The sequence below is a fragment of the Salvelinus fontinalis genome, chromosome 2 (genome assembly GCF_029448725.1).
Source record: "Salvelinus fontinalis isolate EN_2023a chromosome 2, ASM2944872v1, whole genome shotgun sequence".
Classification (NCBI taxonomy): domain Eukaryota; kingdom Metazoa; phylum Chordata; class Actinopteri; order Salmoniformes; family Salmonidae; genus Salvelinus; species Salvelinus fontinalis.
In genome coordinates, this window is record NC_074666.1 from 10902005 (window position 1) to 10920052 (window position 18048).

The 18048-nt window shown below is 41.9% G+C and overlaps 2 protein-coding genes across 2 annotated transcripts in view; one reads left to right on the forward strand and one right to left on the reverse strand.

The window, feature by feature from the left end:
• Nucleotides 1-141: 141 nt before the first annotated feature.
• LOC129811807 (protein SREK1IP1-like) lies at nt 142-3319 on the reverse strand. Its single transcript, XM_055863442.1, has 5 exons — nt 3211-3319; nt 2764-2808; nt 1276-1434; nt 773-845; nt 142-668 (listed from the first exon to the last, which is right to left on the reverse strand). The coding sequence occupies exons 1-5, from the start codon at nt 3221-3223 to the stop codon at nt 503-505; spliced, it is 456 nt and encodes a 151-aa protein (XP_055719417.1). The 5' UTR covers nt 3224-3319; the 3' UTR covers nt 142-502.
• Nucleotides 3320-5978: 2659 nt separating this feature from the next.
• LOC129833583 (uncharacterized) overlaps nt 5979-18048 on the forward strand; it is a 56765-nt gene continuing 44695 nt past the window's right edge. The window contains exon 1 of the mRNA XM_055898282.1: nt 5979-6076. Coding sequence (XP_055754257.1) covers nt 5979-6076 — 98 coding nt within the window. The remainder of the gene's footprint in view (nt 6077-18048) is intronic.

Sequence of the window (18048 nt, forward strand, 5' to 3'; positions counted from 1 at the left end):
TGACGTGGAATTAAAGTACATGGCTCTGCATCTATCTTTTCTTTCATCTGCCTTTTCCATTCTGGTAACTTACTTGAAAGATCAACACTTGGAAAATAAAAAGTTCAAACGGCTTGCTAATAAATCAGATAATCTACAAGCTTTCTATGTATAGAATACCTTTAATAACAAATTCCATCAATAACAAAAAAATACTTTCAGCATTCACCAAAGTCAAACAAGTAACAGTAAATGTGGGTCCATTGTTTCATTTGTAGCAGAGGCTATATTGACCAGACCTTGAATATGTGAAACGCGAGAGCCAGATACACTCAGTGTCTGCACCTATTACTTTCCATAGGACATAAATCATAGAACAAAATATCAAATTCAAGTTTTAAAAAAACTGCATCATATTTTATGAAAAAGTGTGTCTAAATACATTTTCATGTCTTAGTTTGATTCCTCTGTTAAATGACAGGTGCAAATACTCAGTAAATCTGTCCCTAAATGTTCCATCTTATCAATCAGTGTCAGAGGACCTGCTGGAGCTGTCAGATGAGGAAGAATCATGTTTCTTCTTCTGCTTCTTCTTGTGACGTTCCTTCTTTTCCTTCTTGCCCTTTTTCTTGTGGCTTTTGTGTTTCTTTCTCTTCTTGCTCTCCCCTTCGTCACTTGATGAAAAGGACCTGCAAAAAATGACAACATCCACAGTTATTAAACATACAACACCACTGAGACTAGGCATAATTATTTCTCATAGATACTGGAATTAGAAGACAATGTGATGTACCTCTTCCTTTCAGACTTTCTGTCTTTACTTTTCCTCCTCTTGTGTTTAATTTTCCTGGCGTCCTCCTGGGAACCTACAGCAATCAGGAGAAATACACAAAACCATTCAGACAACAAAAAACACTTGAATAAAAGTGAGCGCAACACAGGTGATGAAGACTAGGTCATATAACTGTGTATGTTATAACAGTGTAATACAGCAGTGCTAAGTCTGTTATAACATAACTATTATTCTGTTATTTGTGGAACAAGCGTCAAAATGTTCTTAAATGTGATGTTTTGCTGCCTCGAAGACAATTCAGAAATCTGATTGAGGACCTTATTACTGATGAATGTTTTTGTTTTTTATGGCCGTGTTTTTCTTCCCGCTTGCATTTTGTTGTTTGTATTTTCTGTAATTCAGGGCTCATCTGCAAAAGAGACTGTGGTCTCAGTACAACTCCTTGAGAAAATAAAGGTTAAATTAAAATGTAATAAAAAAATTGTCTGTTGTACTGTATTGACCTTTTGAGTCTTTTCCTCCCCGGCCCAGCTTGTCGTTAGGCAGATCCTCCTGCTCGTCCTCCGTACTCTCGTCGCTGCTTGTACTGCTCACGTCCAGGACAATGTCTTTCCGGGGGTCCACACGCACAAAGTTACGGCACTCGAACGTCAGGTGGCCCGCTGATGAAATGACAAGGGTACAGAAGAGAATAATGAAGGGATGTACTTTAGAGAGCAGCTGTATCTAGCACAGTATGATTATGACATACAACATCTCCACTTCGCTGATCCTCAACACTGGGGCCCCACAAGGGTGCATGCTCAGCCCCTGCCTGTACTCCCTGTTCACCCATGCACGCCTCCAACTCAATCATCAAGTTTGCAGACGACAACAGTAGTGTGCTTGATTACCAACAACGGCGAGACAGCCTACAGGGAGGAGGTGAGGGCACTCGGAGTGTGGTGTCAGGAAAATAACCTCTCACTCAACGTCAACAGAACAAAGGAGATGATTGTGGACTTCAGGAAACAGCACAGGGAGCACCCCCCTATCCACATCGACGAGACAGCAGTGGAGAAGGTGGAAAGTTTGGCGTACACATCACGGACAAACTGAAATGGTCCACCCAAACAAATAGTGTGGTGAAGAAGGCGCAACAGCGCCTCTTCAACCCCAGGAGGCTGAAGAAATTTGGCTTGTAACATAAAACCCTCAAACTTTTACAGATGCACAATTGAGAGCATCCTGTTGAGCTGTATCACCGCCTGGTACGGCAACTGCTCCACCCACAACCGCAAGGCTCTCCAGAGGGTAGTGAGGTCTGCACAACGCATCACCGGGGGCAAACTACCTGCCCTCCAGGACACCTACAGCACCCGATGTTACAGGAAGGCCAAAAGGATCATCAAGGACAACAACCACCCGAGCCACTGCCTGTTCACCCCGCTACGGTCCAGAAGGCGAGGTCAGTACAGGTGCATCAAAGCTGAGACAGCGAGACTGAAAAACAGCTTCTATCTCAAGGCCATCAGACTGTTAAACAGCCATCACTAACACAGAGAGGCTGCTGCCTACATACAGACTTGAAATCATTGGCCACTTTAATAAATAGATCACTAGTCACTTTAATTATGCCACTTTAATAATGTTTACATATATTGCATTACTCATCTCATATGTATATACTGTATTTTATACCATCTTGCCTATGCCGCTCGGTCATCGCTCATCCATACATTTATATGTATATATTCTTATTCCATCCCTTTACTTAGATTTGTGTGTATAAGGTAGTTGTTGTGGAATTGTTAGATTACTGTTAGATATTACTGCACTGTCGGAACTAGAGCACAAGCATTTCGCTACACTCGCATTAACATCTGCTAACCATGTGTATGTGACCAATAAAATGTGATTGGACACACTCAGGGGTCAGGGGACAGCAAAGAACATGCTGGAACTGTATTCACAAGGCTTGAATATGTAGAGTTAGAGAAAAGATTACTTACGATAACCACATTTCTTACACCCAGCTCTGATGTCCTTATTGGGACCTGCAAATTAAGTGAGAAATCAAATAATTTAGAAATGTCACAACTTCTTACTTTGTTGATGTGTAGCAAAAACGTAGGGCTGTAACGTTATATTTCACGCCTAAAATAATTGGATTCCTTCTATGATTCACATTGAGACTAGCTATAACATAACACAACTATTATGAAATGAATAGGGAAGCTAAACTACCATACACAAACTATTGTCGAAATAACTTTAGCTAGCTATCTAAATATTGAGCACAATCATGCTAGCTAATCAGAGGTGCAAGGTTAGCTAACCTAGCAATACATAAATTCCATTAAAAAAAGGCAAGTATTCGATAGTTAGGCTATAGCTAGCTAACTCCAATTGCCATTATAATATCACATCTGATTCGTTTTAAGTTGGATCAAACATACCTGATGCAGCCATTATCACACTTTATAGACAAAAACCTTGTTGCGTTCATAAATTTCAAACCACAAAGTTCCCAGTGGGTCCTCTACAAAATAGCTCCGGTAGGAAATATCAACTGGTTAGTTCCCTGTTCCGTCTTTGGTAAAACCGCATTTTGAGCGGATTTCACTCACTACTTGAGAAATAATTCTAATTTACTAGTACTTGTGACTCTCTTCTTTTTCATACATCTTTCATAATGAGTGTTTTCTTGATATAAATGTGCAAGCCTCCTTCAAGCTAACTTATGTTCTGTACGATGTTTTAGTGGGATTGTTTACAATGTAACACACGGACCAAATTTTAGAGATGAATATGAAAATAATGATCGATATTTTAACAGAGTTGTGTAATTACGTAATTCTCCTACAAATGTGTAATAATAGTTCGTTACTATTTGAAAAATATCACCCTCGAACTAATATTAGGGGAAAAAAGCTTCCAAGCATTGACTTGGCAAATACCCTTCATCCCCCATTGATTCGAGGTAAATAAAGCACCCATGTTTAAACAACATGGCGGTTGACAGTAATCTGGGTTAGCAAGAAATGTAGACATTAATCTCTACATCTTTGCAAACCACTTAGTGCTGATTTCTAAATTAGCTATCTATTCTACTGCTGAAAAAACAACGGATTTCTGGTTTCTAGTTGTTCGTTAATATCAACGACAGAATGAGCAACATCTACATTCAACAGCCTCCATCAAATGGAAAGGTGAGCGCGAGCATTTGTTCCCCTGCCGATCCTTATTAATATCTCACTGTCACTACAATGGTTTGCATGATAAACTATGATCATACAGAACATATTATCTTTGTCTAGAAACCTGACATTGAATTGCATTGAAGTCTACGTGGGGCAGAAATGAGCGTTGGCCCTGCGGTTCAGCCTTTTGGCGGTAGGGATGTGAGACATATCACAGGAAGGTATAATTACATCAAATGTTCAAAGCGCTGGTAGTACGTTCAGATTTCTATCACCTGAATTATATGCACAATATAAAATGCACGAGACTTGCCTAGCTCGTGCACCTGTTTACATGGTTCTGCTAGAAATCTGAACCAGCACTTTGAAAGGTTGATGTAATTATACTTTCCTGTGATATATTGTCTCATATCCCTACCAAAAGGACCAACTGTATGGACAACAGGTAAAGTAAGTTCAAATATCATTCCATAGAGTGGTGCCAGAGTTCATTGTCCAAGGAGGAGATCCCACAGGCACCTGGACGGGGACGGTGGAGAGTCCATCTATGGACGGCAGTTCAAGATTAACTTTCACTGTCTCCATCACCTCATTATCTCTGATCATGTTCAATCCCCCCAAAAGATAGACTAGACATAAACGGAACTCTTCTACTTAGAACCTTTGCCAACTCACCAATACTACTGCTACTAATGATGAAACAGTGGGTCTGATTCTTGTTTTTCTGTTGGTTCTGTCCCACGTTCTCAGGATGAGTTCCACTCCAGACTGCACTTCAACAGACGAGGCCTGGTTGCCATGGCCAACGCAGGGCCCCATGACAACGGCAGCCAGTTTTTCTTCACCTTGGCCGGGCAGATGAGCTCAACGACAAACACACCATCTTTGGAAAGGTAAAACGCCAAAAGAAGATCCATGCATGAGGTACATCTTTTAGTATGCAGCATTTGTAATCTGAGCCAATTCAGTTGTAATTGCAGCAAACAGATTCTAGAAGCCATATTTTCCTGTAAATGAATCTTCCTTTCCTCAATGCAGGTGACAGGTGATACAATGTACAACATGCTCAGGTTAGCAGAAATGGAATGTGATCCGGAGGAAAGACCTTTAAATCCACACAAGTTACAAACCACTGAGGTATGGGTATTACACAATAGTATTTTAGCACTTTGACCATTCATTTGTTCCAATTTCGCCAGACTCTGTTTCCTTAAATCGTCTCTGCAGATGTTACATTCTCCCTTCGATGACATCATTCCATGTGAAACAAAAGAATCGCAAAAGGATGAAGACAAAAAATGGGGCAAGAAATCTCAGTCCAAAGCAACAAAGTGTTTAATTTACTATTATACACACTTTCTCTGCTCCTCACTCTCAATCTGTTGCTGACCTGGAAGCGTGGCACTGTAGTTATGAACGGTCAACCATACTTGTTTTGTCAGGAACTTTAGTCTGTTGTCATTTGGAGAGGAAGCTTCAGATCAAGCTCGCCATCTTATGTATTGTGTCACCCATTCTGTGTCTGTCAGATATATACACACACCTTGTTTCTTTTCATCCAGACACTGAAGGGGAAAAGTAAAACAGTCATGATCTGCTGAAGGATGATCCACTGCTGAGCTCTGTCCCCACAGTCAACAAGTCACTACACTAAGACGTAGTACAGACACCATGTTCTGCTGCCTCAACTTATCTTGTTTTGACAATGAATTCAATTCATGAGTTAATATATTATTCATATTTATTTGATTCTATTTGTCTTGTTATTGAAGGAAAAAAGCCAAGGTGCAGTAGGAGAAGCAGCAGAGTTATGCTCTTATTCCTTCATGTTGTCTGTTCAATCAAGACAAAGTGCATCACATTATAATGCATTCCATTCAACTTGTTGGAAAACACCTTTTCTCTGAGTGTTCTCCATGCTTTCTCTCTCTCACACTCCCTTGTGTTCAGGGAGAGGATGATGAGGCTGCAGAGGGAGATGCGGATGGTGATAAAAGGAGTATGACTCTGATGAGAGGCAGGAAATGAGGGAGAGGATTTCTAAGAAGCTGAAGAAGATGGAGGAGAAGAAGAAGAGTACAGACCCCAGCGAGGAGGACAGAGGGAAGAGGGCCAACCGCAGGTAGATTACACAAAAATGATATACCATCCACAGCACAGCCTAAATGCCGTTTACACATTTTTTTAATTTGGGGAATGTTTTCTCACATGTTACGCTATAATAGCATTGTTTACGTTACTTGTTCATCAGTGTTCAGAGTTTATGACACTTTTTCTTCAAGGCCCAATGCAGCTGTTTTTATATTATTATATAATAATTTCTGGATAACAGTTAAGTACCTTACTAGCTAGGTTTCCATCCAATTGTTGACAGATTTTTATGCATAAAAATAATATTTTCCCACCAGAGATGTGTTTCTGTCAAATTTACTTGTTGCGGATAAAAGCCTGTGCGTGATGATGTAGTGCACATAAAAATACCTTTTGCGGTTAAATTTCCATTTACCCGAGGAAAAAAAATAATTATATTGCATTTTCAACTCTACTGATGGGTTTTATCAAAATATGCTGTGTTATATAGTGAGTATGCCCACTCTGGTATTGGCATGTGCACTCTAGCCAACAGCTCACAATACTCTACCTGTAAGCATGCATGAGATTATTATGGACAAAGGAGCAAGAATATTTTTATTGGTCAAACGGCAGCCAAGCATCGATGTCATGTCACCAGCATAAAACCCTCAATATTTATTGGAAAGGAGCATCAAGCTCATCACCTTGCACTTTCACCACCCTGTGAAGTTCATTACTGACTTAATCTGTAGCCTAATAAACTGCAGGCTTTCCTGAGTCGTGGTGGGAGGACAACACATGTCATTGCGTGACTCCAAGTTTACTTCGATATAATGGTTATTTTATCAATATTTGTGCATAAAAGTGTTTGAACCGACATTTCTCGCATATTAATTTTACAGACGCAAAAAGATCCCACCTTGTTTATCGTGTTTTGTCAACATTTGGAAAGTTTACCGAAACTTTTTCTGTTTCTATTAGGCCTGTCGTAAAAAATAAAATTATTCGACATGTACTTTATTTAAAAAAGAAAATGTTTAGTCCCTTCACCACCACCCCCCTCTTCTGAGGACAAATTTATTTTAGCTTTTTCCCGACATGCAATTTGCTCGTATAAAAAGGTTGTATGGAAACCTTGTTTGTGTAATAGATTTCCATTAAAATGGGCAAAAGTAGTTTTAACTATTTCTCAGGCAAAAAATTTGCTAGGACTGTCAGAGTTTTCTGTGGGAAAAGGAAAGTGGAAAACTAGCTGTCATGGGCAAAAGTTTTGAACTTTTTGTTATTGGTCAGCAACTCAGGAAATAACACTGATCACATTTTTTCACAGTTTTCCAGTGTTAGTTTCATCAGCTCTTATATGATATAAAAACACTGAATTTTGAGTGCATTGGGCCTTTAACTGCTACATTTCTTATAAGAGAGCTGACTAGGTGTCCAACAAGTGGTGCTATTGTACAAGAGAAAGTGATGTCAAATCAGTGGTACAAGGCAGTTGTAATTCTATAGACTAGCCAGGCAGAGGTGCTGTTGTACTGCGTAGACCTATGGCATAGACAAGGGAGCCCAGTCTGACAGGTTGGTTCAGTTCACAAGGAAATCAGCGATGAAAGACAGATCATTTCATTTGATCTTTTCTAACAAAAATAGGTGTCCTTCAAAGAAATCTTGTGATAAACTTTATGATGCAGTATTACTGAACACACAGAAATAGATTGAATAGAACTAATAATAGACTTGAATGGGGAAGCCTGTTCTAATCATTCTATGACTGAAAATACCAGAGGTCCTCTTCATAGAAATACAACAGTGTGGTTCAGCAGCTTTGCAGTAATGGCATTGGGCATCATTAATCCGATGGGCAGGCTGTACTGAAGGCTGCATGCCGACACTGATAACTCAACAATGACTCCTCACTCTCCACATTTTAACATTTTTGTCATTAAGCAGATGCTCTTATGCAGAGCGACTCAGGGCTCAGACACTCCAGTAGCGTTTGCTGGCTGAGAGTACTGGGCACCTCTGAACAGAGTGCGTCTGTTATTTTGCCAACCGAGTGCCCACCGATTTTTAAATCGAGAATCTGTGAAACATGTCGGCTGTAAGACGTCTACAGCGGGTGATCCCTAAAACACTGTGCTGAACGATCGGCAGACAATCTCTAGATCCACATTTGGTGCGATGTGTGCGAGCCTTTACAGTTAGCTACACTACTGTAGCTAAGTCCAAGATAATTACAACGACAAACACCATATCTGATTGATTGAACACTATCTGTTGTAAAAGTACACACTAACATTTTAAAGACAGTGACTTTTTGGTGACCTTGAATGAATGAATGAATCAGAGGGTTGGCGGTACTGATGCTAGGGTGTTGATGAGGACTAGTGACACCCTGTCAGCCAAGCAGAACCCCCACCTCCCCCGCTGCTGCTGCTAACACACACACCTCAGGCCACTGGCCCCACATCAATGGCCTGTCCACTGCAGCCAGTTCCTGCTAGGTGAAAGAGAAATGCTGGCACCCACACTACATGACTTACCCTGCTGTAGTGGAGAGGACGGGGGGACCCCGAAAGGGAGCACGAGACCGAGAGAAACCCCAACGGGGAGAGAGAGAGAAGGGAGAGAGAGTCGGGTAGAGAACCGTTGTGACAGTTTTTGTAACCTAGATTGAAAAGATGCATCACAGACCTCTAGTCCACTGTCCAAAATCAGTTACTGAGAGAATCCTGTAATCCATGTCGTAATCTCACAATGCCACTGTGCTGATTGCCATACAACAGCAGCTTTATCAGAAACTCTGTTATCTAGCTGCAGGTTGTTTTGCCTCTTAACCCCAATGGGATAAGGATTCGGCCCTGCCAGTCAGCTGTGTGCGTGTGACTGACAGGTAGGCCAACGCTAACAGACTATAGTATATTAAACACAAGTGTAGATTGGTTGACTGTAGACTTGTACCCCAGCACCGTGGTTTGTGTTGGCACAGAATCAAAGAGGAGGCTGGTCGCTACAGTGTTGGGCCTGGGACAAAGGGGCAATTGTTGTAGAGCAGATCTCCTCTCCTGTCTCTCTTTGAGATATTGTTTTAGACCACAAGGGTGTATTTTATTGTTTGGTCCACCGAGTTATTCCTTTATGCTCAATTGCAGGGGATAAAACTGAAGGACAGTTGTGCTGCGTGTGTGTGTGTGTGGTGTGAAAATTAGGAATCTCGCTGAAAAACAAAAATATTTTTCACATCTACACAAAACGTCTTTACCGTATTGCCTGGCATTTGTTTCCCATAGTTGCCAAGTGACCAGACAACATTCCATTTATCTCATCAAGTGACGTAATCAGTCTGAGGTGTGTGCTATTTTCACAAGAGGCCATCATAATACAGTATATATTTACTATGTCCGGATTGGAATTGAAGAGGGAACCCCAATTTGGTCCTGTACGTTACAGGAGAGATGAATAAACCTGCGAACTTCTCTAGATATACTCACACTGCTGGTGGGGTGCAAACAGTATTTAATGTGAACTTAAAAAGCCTTTATCAAACTTACAACACAGGTATATACTTACAACACAGGTATATACTTATCACATCATTATCCATTATTATAAACTGGATGGTTCGAGCCCTGATTGCTGATTGGCTGACATACCACAGGTATGACAAAACATTTTACTGTTTTAATTACATTGGTAACCAGTTTTTAATAGCAATAAGGCACCTCGGGGGTTTGTGGTATATGGCCAATATACCACAGCTAAGGGCTGTGTCCAGGCACTCCGCAATGCGTTCTGCATAAGAACAGCCCTTAGCCGTGGTATATTGGCCCTATACCACACCCCCTCGTGCCTTATTGCTTAATTGTATATCAACCTCATGATACAGCTATATACAGTGCAGTTGGAAAGTATTGACCACTTGATATTTTGTTACATTACAAAATATTTTGTATACATTATAGAATGTATTAAATATTTTTTTCCCTCATCAATCTACTCACAATACAGCATAAAACAGGTTTTTTGAAGTTTTTGCAAATGTATTACAAATAAAAAATGGAAATATCACATTTACATAATTATTCAGACCCTTTACTCAGTACTTTGTTGAAGCACCTTTGGCAGCGATTACAGCCTTGTTTTCTTGAGTACACTGTTGGCAGACCTGTATTTGGCCAAGACAACGCAGGAGTTGCTTCGGAACAAGTCTCAATGTCCTTGAGCGGCCCAGCCAGAGGCAGGATTTGAATCCGATGGAACATCTCTGGAGAGACCTGAAAATAGCTGTGCAGCAATGCTCCCCATCCCACCGGACAGAGCTATAGAGGATCTGCAGAGAAGAATGGGAGAAACTCACCAAATGCAGGTGTGCCAAGCTTGTAGAGTCATACCCAAGAAGATTGGAGGCTGTAATCACTGCCAAAGGTGCTTCAACAAAGTACTGAGTGAAGGGTCTGAATACTAATGTAAATGTGATATCAGTTTTTTCTAAACCTGTTTTTGCTTTGTCATTATGGGGTATTGTGTGTGTGTATATATTGATGAGGGGAAAAAACTATTTAATACATTTTTGAATAAGGCTATAAAGTAACAAAATGTGGAAAAAGTAAAGGGGTCTGAATACTTTCCAAATGCACTGTACATCAATCCCATTCACCTCCACAGCATTCACCAGAGAGAGATCTGAGCTCCAACACCTCATCACCATTCCTATTGATTAAGTCAGGTCTCAGTCTGTATAAAGTGCCTGAGGCCTCTTTGCGGTAGTTTGTTTTAAAAAAAAATAATAATATTGAAGTGAGTCCTAAAAGCAGGGCATGTGGTAGCTGCCACTTTTGTTAAACCCAACGGGGCATGACTGGGGAAGCAAAACGCTTCCATATGGGTCTATGTACACTATGTTGCTAACGAATAACCATGACCAGTCTTTTCCAATCTTAGTCATGCTTTGACTGAAAAATCTTGGTTAGGGGGTTTAAGGTGCATGGCCTGTTGAGTCAGTCCAGGGGTGGTCTATCTGTGTGGTGGATTGTAATCCCCCCCATCAATGTATTGATCACATCTTTACTAATGCTGCAGAAAACCAAAGTTCCAAAGGCTGGGCCTAATATAGTGTATAACAAGTCATACGAAAAGTTTTGTAGTGATTCATATGTTGATGATGTAAAGAAGATTTGTTGGTCTGTGGTGAGTAATGAGGAGCAACCAGACGCTGCACTTGGCACATTTATGAAATTGCTGATTCCAGTTAATAATAAAATACTAGTAAAAACTGTTAAATCCCCTTGGATTGATGAGGAACTGAAAAATTGTATGGTTGAGAGGGATGAGGCAAAAGGTATGGCAAATAAGTCTGTCAGCCCAACTGATTGGCAAACGTACTGCAAATTAAGAAATCATGTGAGTAAACTAAATAAACTAATATGAAACGAAGATAAAGAATGATAGTAAAAAGCTTTGGGACATCTTAAATAAAAAATGTTGGGGGGGGGGGGGGGGGGGGGGGGCAACTCGGCTTCATCATTCATTGAATCCGATGGCTCATTCATCATAAAGCTCACTGATATTGCCAACTACTTCAATTACTTTTTCATTGGCAAGATAAGAAAGCTTAGGGATGACATGCCAGCAACAAACGCTGACACTACACATCCAAGTATATCGGACCAAATTATGAAAAACAAGAATTGTACTTTTGAATTGTGTAAAGTCAGTGTGGATGAGTTTATTGTTGTCTGTCAGACCCCGGTGGCTTGTCATTGTTGATAATCTGGATGGAAAATTACTGAGGATAATAGCGGATGATATTTACACTCCAATTTGCCACATCTTCTTCAATTTAAGCCTACTAGAAAGTGTGTGTTCTCAGGCCTGGAGGGAAGCAAAAGTCATTCCGCTACCTAAGAACAGTAAAGCCCCCTTTACTGGCTCAAATAGCTGACCAATCAGCCTGTTACCAACCCTTAGTAAACTTCTGGGGAAAATGGTGTTTGACCAGATACAATGCTATTTCACAGTAAACAAATTGACAACGGACTTTCAGCATGTTTATAGGGAAGGACATTCAACAAGCACAGCACTTACGCAAATGACTGATGATTGGCTGAGAGAAATTGATGATAAAAAGATTGTGGGGGCTGTTTTGTTAGACTTCAGTGCAGCTTTTGACATTAACGATCAGTCTGCTGCTGGAAAAACGTATGTGTTATGGCTTTACACCCCCTGCTATATTGTGGATAAAGAGTTACTTGTCTAACAGAACACAGGGTGTTCTTTAATTGAAGCCTCTCAAACATAATCCAGGTAGAATCAGGAATTCCCCAGGTTAGCTGTTTAGGCCCCTTGCTTTAAAAAAAAAACATTTTTACTAATGACATGCCACTGACTGAGTTTTTAAAATGTATTTTTAGTTTTTTGTTTCACATTAGGTAAGCTAGTTGAGAACAAGTTCTCATTTACAACTGCGACCTGACCATGATAAAGCAAAGCAGTGTGACACAAACAACAACACAGAGTTACACATGGAATAAACAAGCGTACAGTCAATAACACAATAGAAAAAATAAAGTCTATATACAGTGTGTGCAAATGGTGTGAGGAGGTAGGCAATAACTAGGCCATAGTAGCGAAGTAATTACAATTTAGCAGATTAAAACTGGAGTGATAGATGAGCAGATGATGATGTGCAAGTAGTGATACTGGTGTGCAAAAGAGCAGAAAAGTAAATAAAAACAATATGGGGATGAGGTAGGTAGATTGGGTGGGCTATTTACAGATTAACTATGTACAGCTACAGTGATCGGTTAGCTGCTCAGACAGCTGATGTTTAAAGTTAGTGAGGGAAATGTAAGTCTCCAGTTTCAGCGATTTTTGCAATTCGTTCCAGTCACTGGCAGCAGAGAACTGGAAGGAAAGGCGGCCAAAGGATGTGTTGGCTTTGGGGATGACCAGTGAGATATACCTGCTGGAGTGCGTATTACGGGTGGGTGTTGTTATCGTGACCAGTGAGCTGAGGTAAGGTGGCGCTTTACCTAGCATAGAGAGCTAATATTAATATTATGCATGTCAATCTCCTGGCTTAAAGTGGAGGAGAGCTTGACTTCATCACTACTTGTATTTATGAGAGGTATTGACATGTTGAATGCACCGAGCTGTCTGTCTAAACTACTGGCACACAGCTCGGACACCCATGCATACCTCACAAGACATGCCACAAGGTTTATTCACAGTCCCCAAGTCCAGAACAGACTATGGGAGGCGCACAGTACTACATAGAGCCATTACTACATTGAACTCTATTTCACATTTGAGTAGTAACATTTGATTCAAAAAAAAATATATATATATATAACAGCTTGATCATGTTGTGGGGGTGCTTTGCTGCAGGAGGGACTGGTGCACTTCACAAAAACTGTCAGCTTCATTAAATAGGAAACGCGAAACACCAGTCTCAACGTCAACAGTGAAGAGGCGTCTCCGGGATGCTGGCCTTCTAGGCAGAGTTGCAAAGAAAAAGCCATATCTCAGACTGGCCAATAAAAAGAAAAGATTAAGATGGGCAAAAGAACACAGACACTGGACAGAGGAACTCTGCCTAGAAGGCCAGCATCCCTGAGTCGCTGTTGATGTTGAGACTGGTGTTTTGCAGGTCCTATTTAATGAAGCTGCCAGTTGAGGACTTGTGAGGCGTCTGTTTCTCAAACTAGACACTAATGTACTTGTCCTCTTGCTCAGTTGTGCACCAGGGCCCCCCACTCCTCTTTCTATTCTGGTTAGAGCCAGTTTGCTCTCCTCTGTGAAGGGAGTAGTACACAGCGTTGTATGAGATCTTCAGTTTCATGAAAATGTATCGCATGGAATAGCCATCATTTCTCAGAACAAGAATAGACTCCCGAGGTTCAGGAGAAAGTTCTTTGTTTCTGGCCATTTTGAGCCTGTAATCGAACCCGCAAATGCTGATGCTCCAGATACTCAACTAGTCTAAAGAAGGACTGTTTTATTACTTCTTTAATCAGCACAACATTTTTCAGCTGTGCTAAAATAATTGGAAAAGGGTTTTCTAATGATCAACTTGGCTTTTAAAATGATAAACTTGGATTAGCTAGCACAACATGCCGTTGAAACACAGGAGTGATGACTGCTGATAATGGGCCTCTGCATGCCTATGAAGATATTCCATAAAAGATCTGCCGTTCCAGCTACAATAGTAATTTACAACATTAACAATGTCTACATTGTAATTCTGATCAATTTGATGTTATTTTAATGGACCAAAAAAATGATATCTTTTTTCAAAAACAAGGGCATTTCTAATTGACCGTAAACTTTTGAATGGTAGTGTGTGATACATACATGCATACAGGCATACATACATACATACATACATACATACATACATACATACATACATACAACTAAAGACACAATGTACACCTTTTTATTTTTAGGGGAGCTACTGGGTCGTCCTGGTGACCACTTTACAGTCAGTCAGGCAGTAAAGTGCCACATTTTAAATCAAGCTCCAGGGTTAAAGAATAACACTCATTAGACTTTTATTCACACACAAAGATAGTCTACCGTTGTTATTTCAGACATTCCTTCAGCCCTGCAGACAATGGAACTCGTGCTTAAAGGGCAATTCTACCACTTTTCACCCTAATTTTCATTATCTCCAGCACATTACCAGTGTTTACATACTTTTGTGTGTATATATAGTGTATGTGACACCCCTTCAAATCAGTGGATTTGTCTATTTCAGTCACACCCGTTGTTGCATATAAAATTGAGCACACAGCCATGCAATCGCTATAGACAAATATTGGCAGTAGAATGGCCTTACTGAAGAGCTCAGTGACTTGGCACTATCATAGGATGCCGCCTTTCCAACAGGCAGTTTGTCAAATTTCTGCCCCGGTCAACTAAGTGCTGTCTTTGTGACGTGGAAACGTCTAGGAGCAACAACGGCTCAGCTGAGAAGTGGTAGGCTACACAAGCTCACAGAAAGGGACCGCCAAGTGCTGTAGCGCGTAAAAATCGTTTGTCCTGCAACACTCACTACTGAGTTCCAAACTGCCTATGGAAGCAATATCAGCACAAGAACTGTTCGTTGGGAGCTTCATGAAATGGGTCTCCATGCCCTAGCAGCCGCACACAAGCCTAAGATCACCATGTGCAATGCCAAGTGTCAGCTGAAGTGGTGTAAAGCTTGCCGCCATTGGACTCTGGAGCAGTGGAAACGCATTCTCTGGAGTGATGAATCATGCCTCACCACCACATGGCAGTCCAACGGACAAATCTGGGTTTCGCGGATGCCAGGAGAACGCTACCTGCCCCAATGCATAGTGCCAACTGTCAAGTTTGGTGGAGGAATAATGGTCTGGTGCTGTTTTTCATGTTTCGGGCTTGGCCCCTTAGCTCCAGTGAAGGGAATTCTTAACGCTACAGCATACAATGACATTCTAGAGGATTTTGTGCTTCCAACTTTGTGGCAACAGTTTTCCCTTTCCTGTTTCTGCATGACAATGCCCCCATGCACAAAGCGAGGTTCATACTGCTATCGGCTAGCTCCCTGAACGCTGTGTCTCTCGCTCGCCTAGCGTAGTAATCGACTATCGAATTGCTTCCTGTTTCATCTATTGCTACTCATTGGACCCTGTGCTCACTCGGCTACACAGCCGATGCCTGTTGGACTGTTCATTAACACGGTACTTCATTTTGTTTATCTGTCTGCCCCAGCCTCGAACTCAGGCCTTGTGTTTAGCTAACTGACCCTCTCTGCACTTTCATCGCCATTTACCCGTTATTGCTGTCCTAGCTGTTTACCCATTGTTGTCTCATCCGTTGGTGTCTAAGGCCTCCCAATCAACACCTGTGATTTCTTTATGCCTTTCTCTAATGTCAATATGCCTTGTATACTGTTGTTTAGGGCAGCTCTCATTGTTTTATTTTACTGCGGAGCCCCTAGTCCTGCTCAACATGCCTCAGATAGCCACCTTGTCCCACCCCCCACACATGCGGAGACCGCACCTAGCTTAACTGGCGCCTCCAGAGATACAACATTTCTCATCGTTACTCAATGCCTAGGTTTACCCCCACTGGACTCGCACCCTACCTTACCCTTGTCTGTACACTATGCCCTGACTCTATCCTACCACGGCCAGAAATCTGCTCCTTTTATTCTCTGTTCCCAAAGCACTAGACAACCAGTACTTATAGCCTTTAGCCGCACCCTCATCCTACTCCTCCTCTGTTCCTCTGGTGATGTAGAGGTTAACCCAGGCCCTGTGTGTCCCCAGGTGCTTTCATTTATTGACTTCTGCAACCGCAAAAGCCTTGGTTTCATGTATGTTAACATCAGAAGCCTCCTCCCTAAGTTTGCTTTATTCACTGCTTTAGCACATTCCGCCAACCCTGATGTCCTAGCCGTGTCTGAATCCTGGCTTAGGAAGGCCACCAAAAATTCTGAAATTTCCATCCCCAATTACAACATTTTCCATCAAGACAGAACTGCTAAAGGGGGCGGAATTGCAATCTACTGTAGAGATAGCCTGCCGAGTTCTGTCATACTATCCAGGTCTATGCCCAAACAGTTTGTGCTTCTACTTCTAAAGATCCATCTCTCCAGAAATAAGTCCCTCACTGTTGCCGCTTGTTATAGACCTCCCCCCTCAGCTCCCAGCTGTGCCCTGGACACCATATGTGAATTGATTGCCCCTCATCTATCGTCAGAGTTCGTTCTGTTAGGTGACCTACATTGGGATATGCTTAACACCCCGACCATCCTGCAATCTAAGCTAGATGCCCCCAATCTCACACAAATTATCAAGGAACCTACAAGGTACAACCCCAAATCCGTAAACATGGGCACCCTCATAGATATCATCCAGACCAACTTGCCCTCTAAATACACCTCTGCTGTTTTCAACCAGGATCTCAGCGATCATTGCCTCATTGCCTGAGTCCGTTATGGGTCCGCGGTCAAACGACCACCCCTCATCACTGTCAAACGCTCCCTCAAACACTTCTGCGAGCAGGCCTTTCTAGTCGACCTGGCCCGGGTATCGGGAAGGATATTGACCTCATCCCGTCAGTCGAGGATGCCTGGTTGTTCTTTAAAAGTGCTTTCCTCACCATCTTAAATAAGCGTGCCCCTTTTAAAAAATGTAGAACTAAGAACAGATACAGCCATTGATTCACTCCAGACTTTGACCAGCACAAAAACACCCTGTGGCGTGCTGCATTAGCTTTGAATATGCAACTTTTCAGGGAAGTCAGGAACCAATACACACAGTCAGTTAGGAAAGCAAAGGCTAGCTGTTTCAAACAGCAATTTGCATGCTACGGTATGCAAATAGAGAATAAGAGTACCTCCTCCCAGCTGCCCATTGCACTGAGACTAGGAAACACTGTCTGATAAATCCACGATAATTGAGAATTTCAATAAGCATTTCTCTACGACTGGCCATGCTTTCCACCTAGCTACCCCTACCCTGGCCAACTGCCCTGCACCCCCCCCCCCCCCCCCAACAACTGGCCCAAGCTCCCCGCCCCCCAGCTGATGTTCTGAAAGAGCTGCAAAATCTGGATCCCTACAAATCAGCTGAGCTAGACAATCTAGACCCTCTCTTCCTAAAATTATCCACCTCCATTATTGCAACCCCTATTACTAGTCTGTTCAACCTCTCTTTCGTATCTTCTGAGATCCCTGAAGATTGGAAAGCGGCCGCGGTCATCCCCCTCTTCAAAGGGGGAGACACTCTAGACCCAAACTGTTACAGACCTATATCCATCCTGCCCTGGCTTTCTAAAGTCTTCGAAAGCCAAGTGAACAAACAAATCACCGACCATTTTGAATCCCACAGTACCTTCTCCGCTAGACAATCTGGTTTCCGAGCTGGTCACGGGTGCACCTCAGCCACGCTCAAGGTCCTAAACGATATCATAACCGCATAGATAAAAGACGGTACTGTGCAGCCGTCTTCATCGACCTGGCCAAGGCTTTCGACTGTATTCTTATCGGCA

Excerpts from the sequence above, each read along its gene's own strand:
- LOC129811807 (XM_055863442.1), bottom strand. Across the intron at positions 1,435-2,763 it reads GTGTAAGAAATGTGGTTATC|CGGGCCACCTGACGTTCGAG; the intron begins GTAAGTAATCTT and ends TCATTTCATCAG. Across the intron at positions 669-772 it reads AGAAAGTCTGAAAGGAAGAG|GTCCTTTTCATCAAGTGACG; the intron begins GTACATCACATT and ends CATTTTTTGCAG.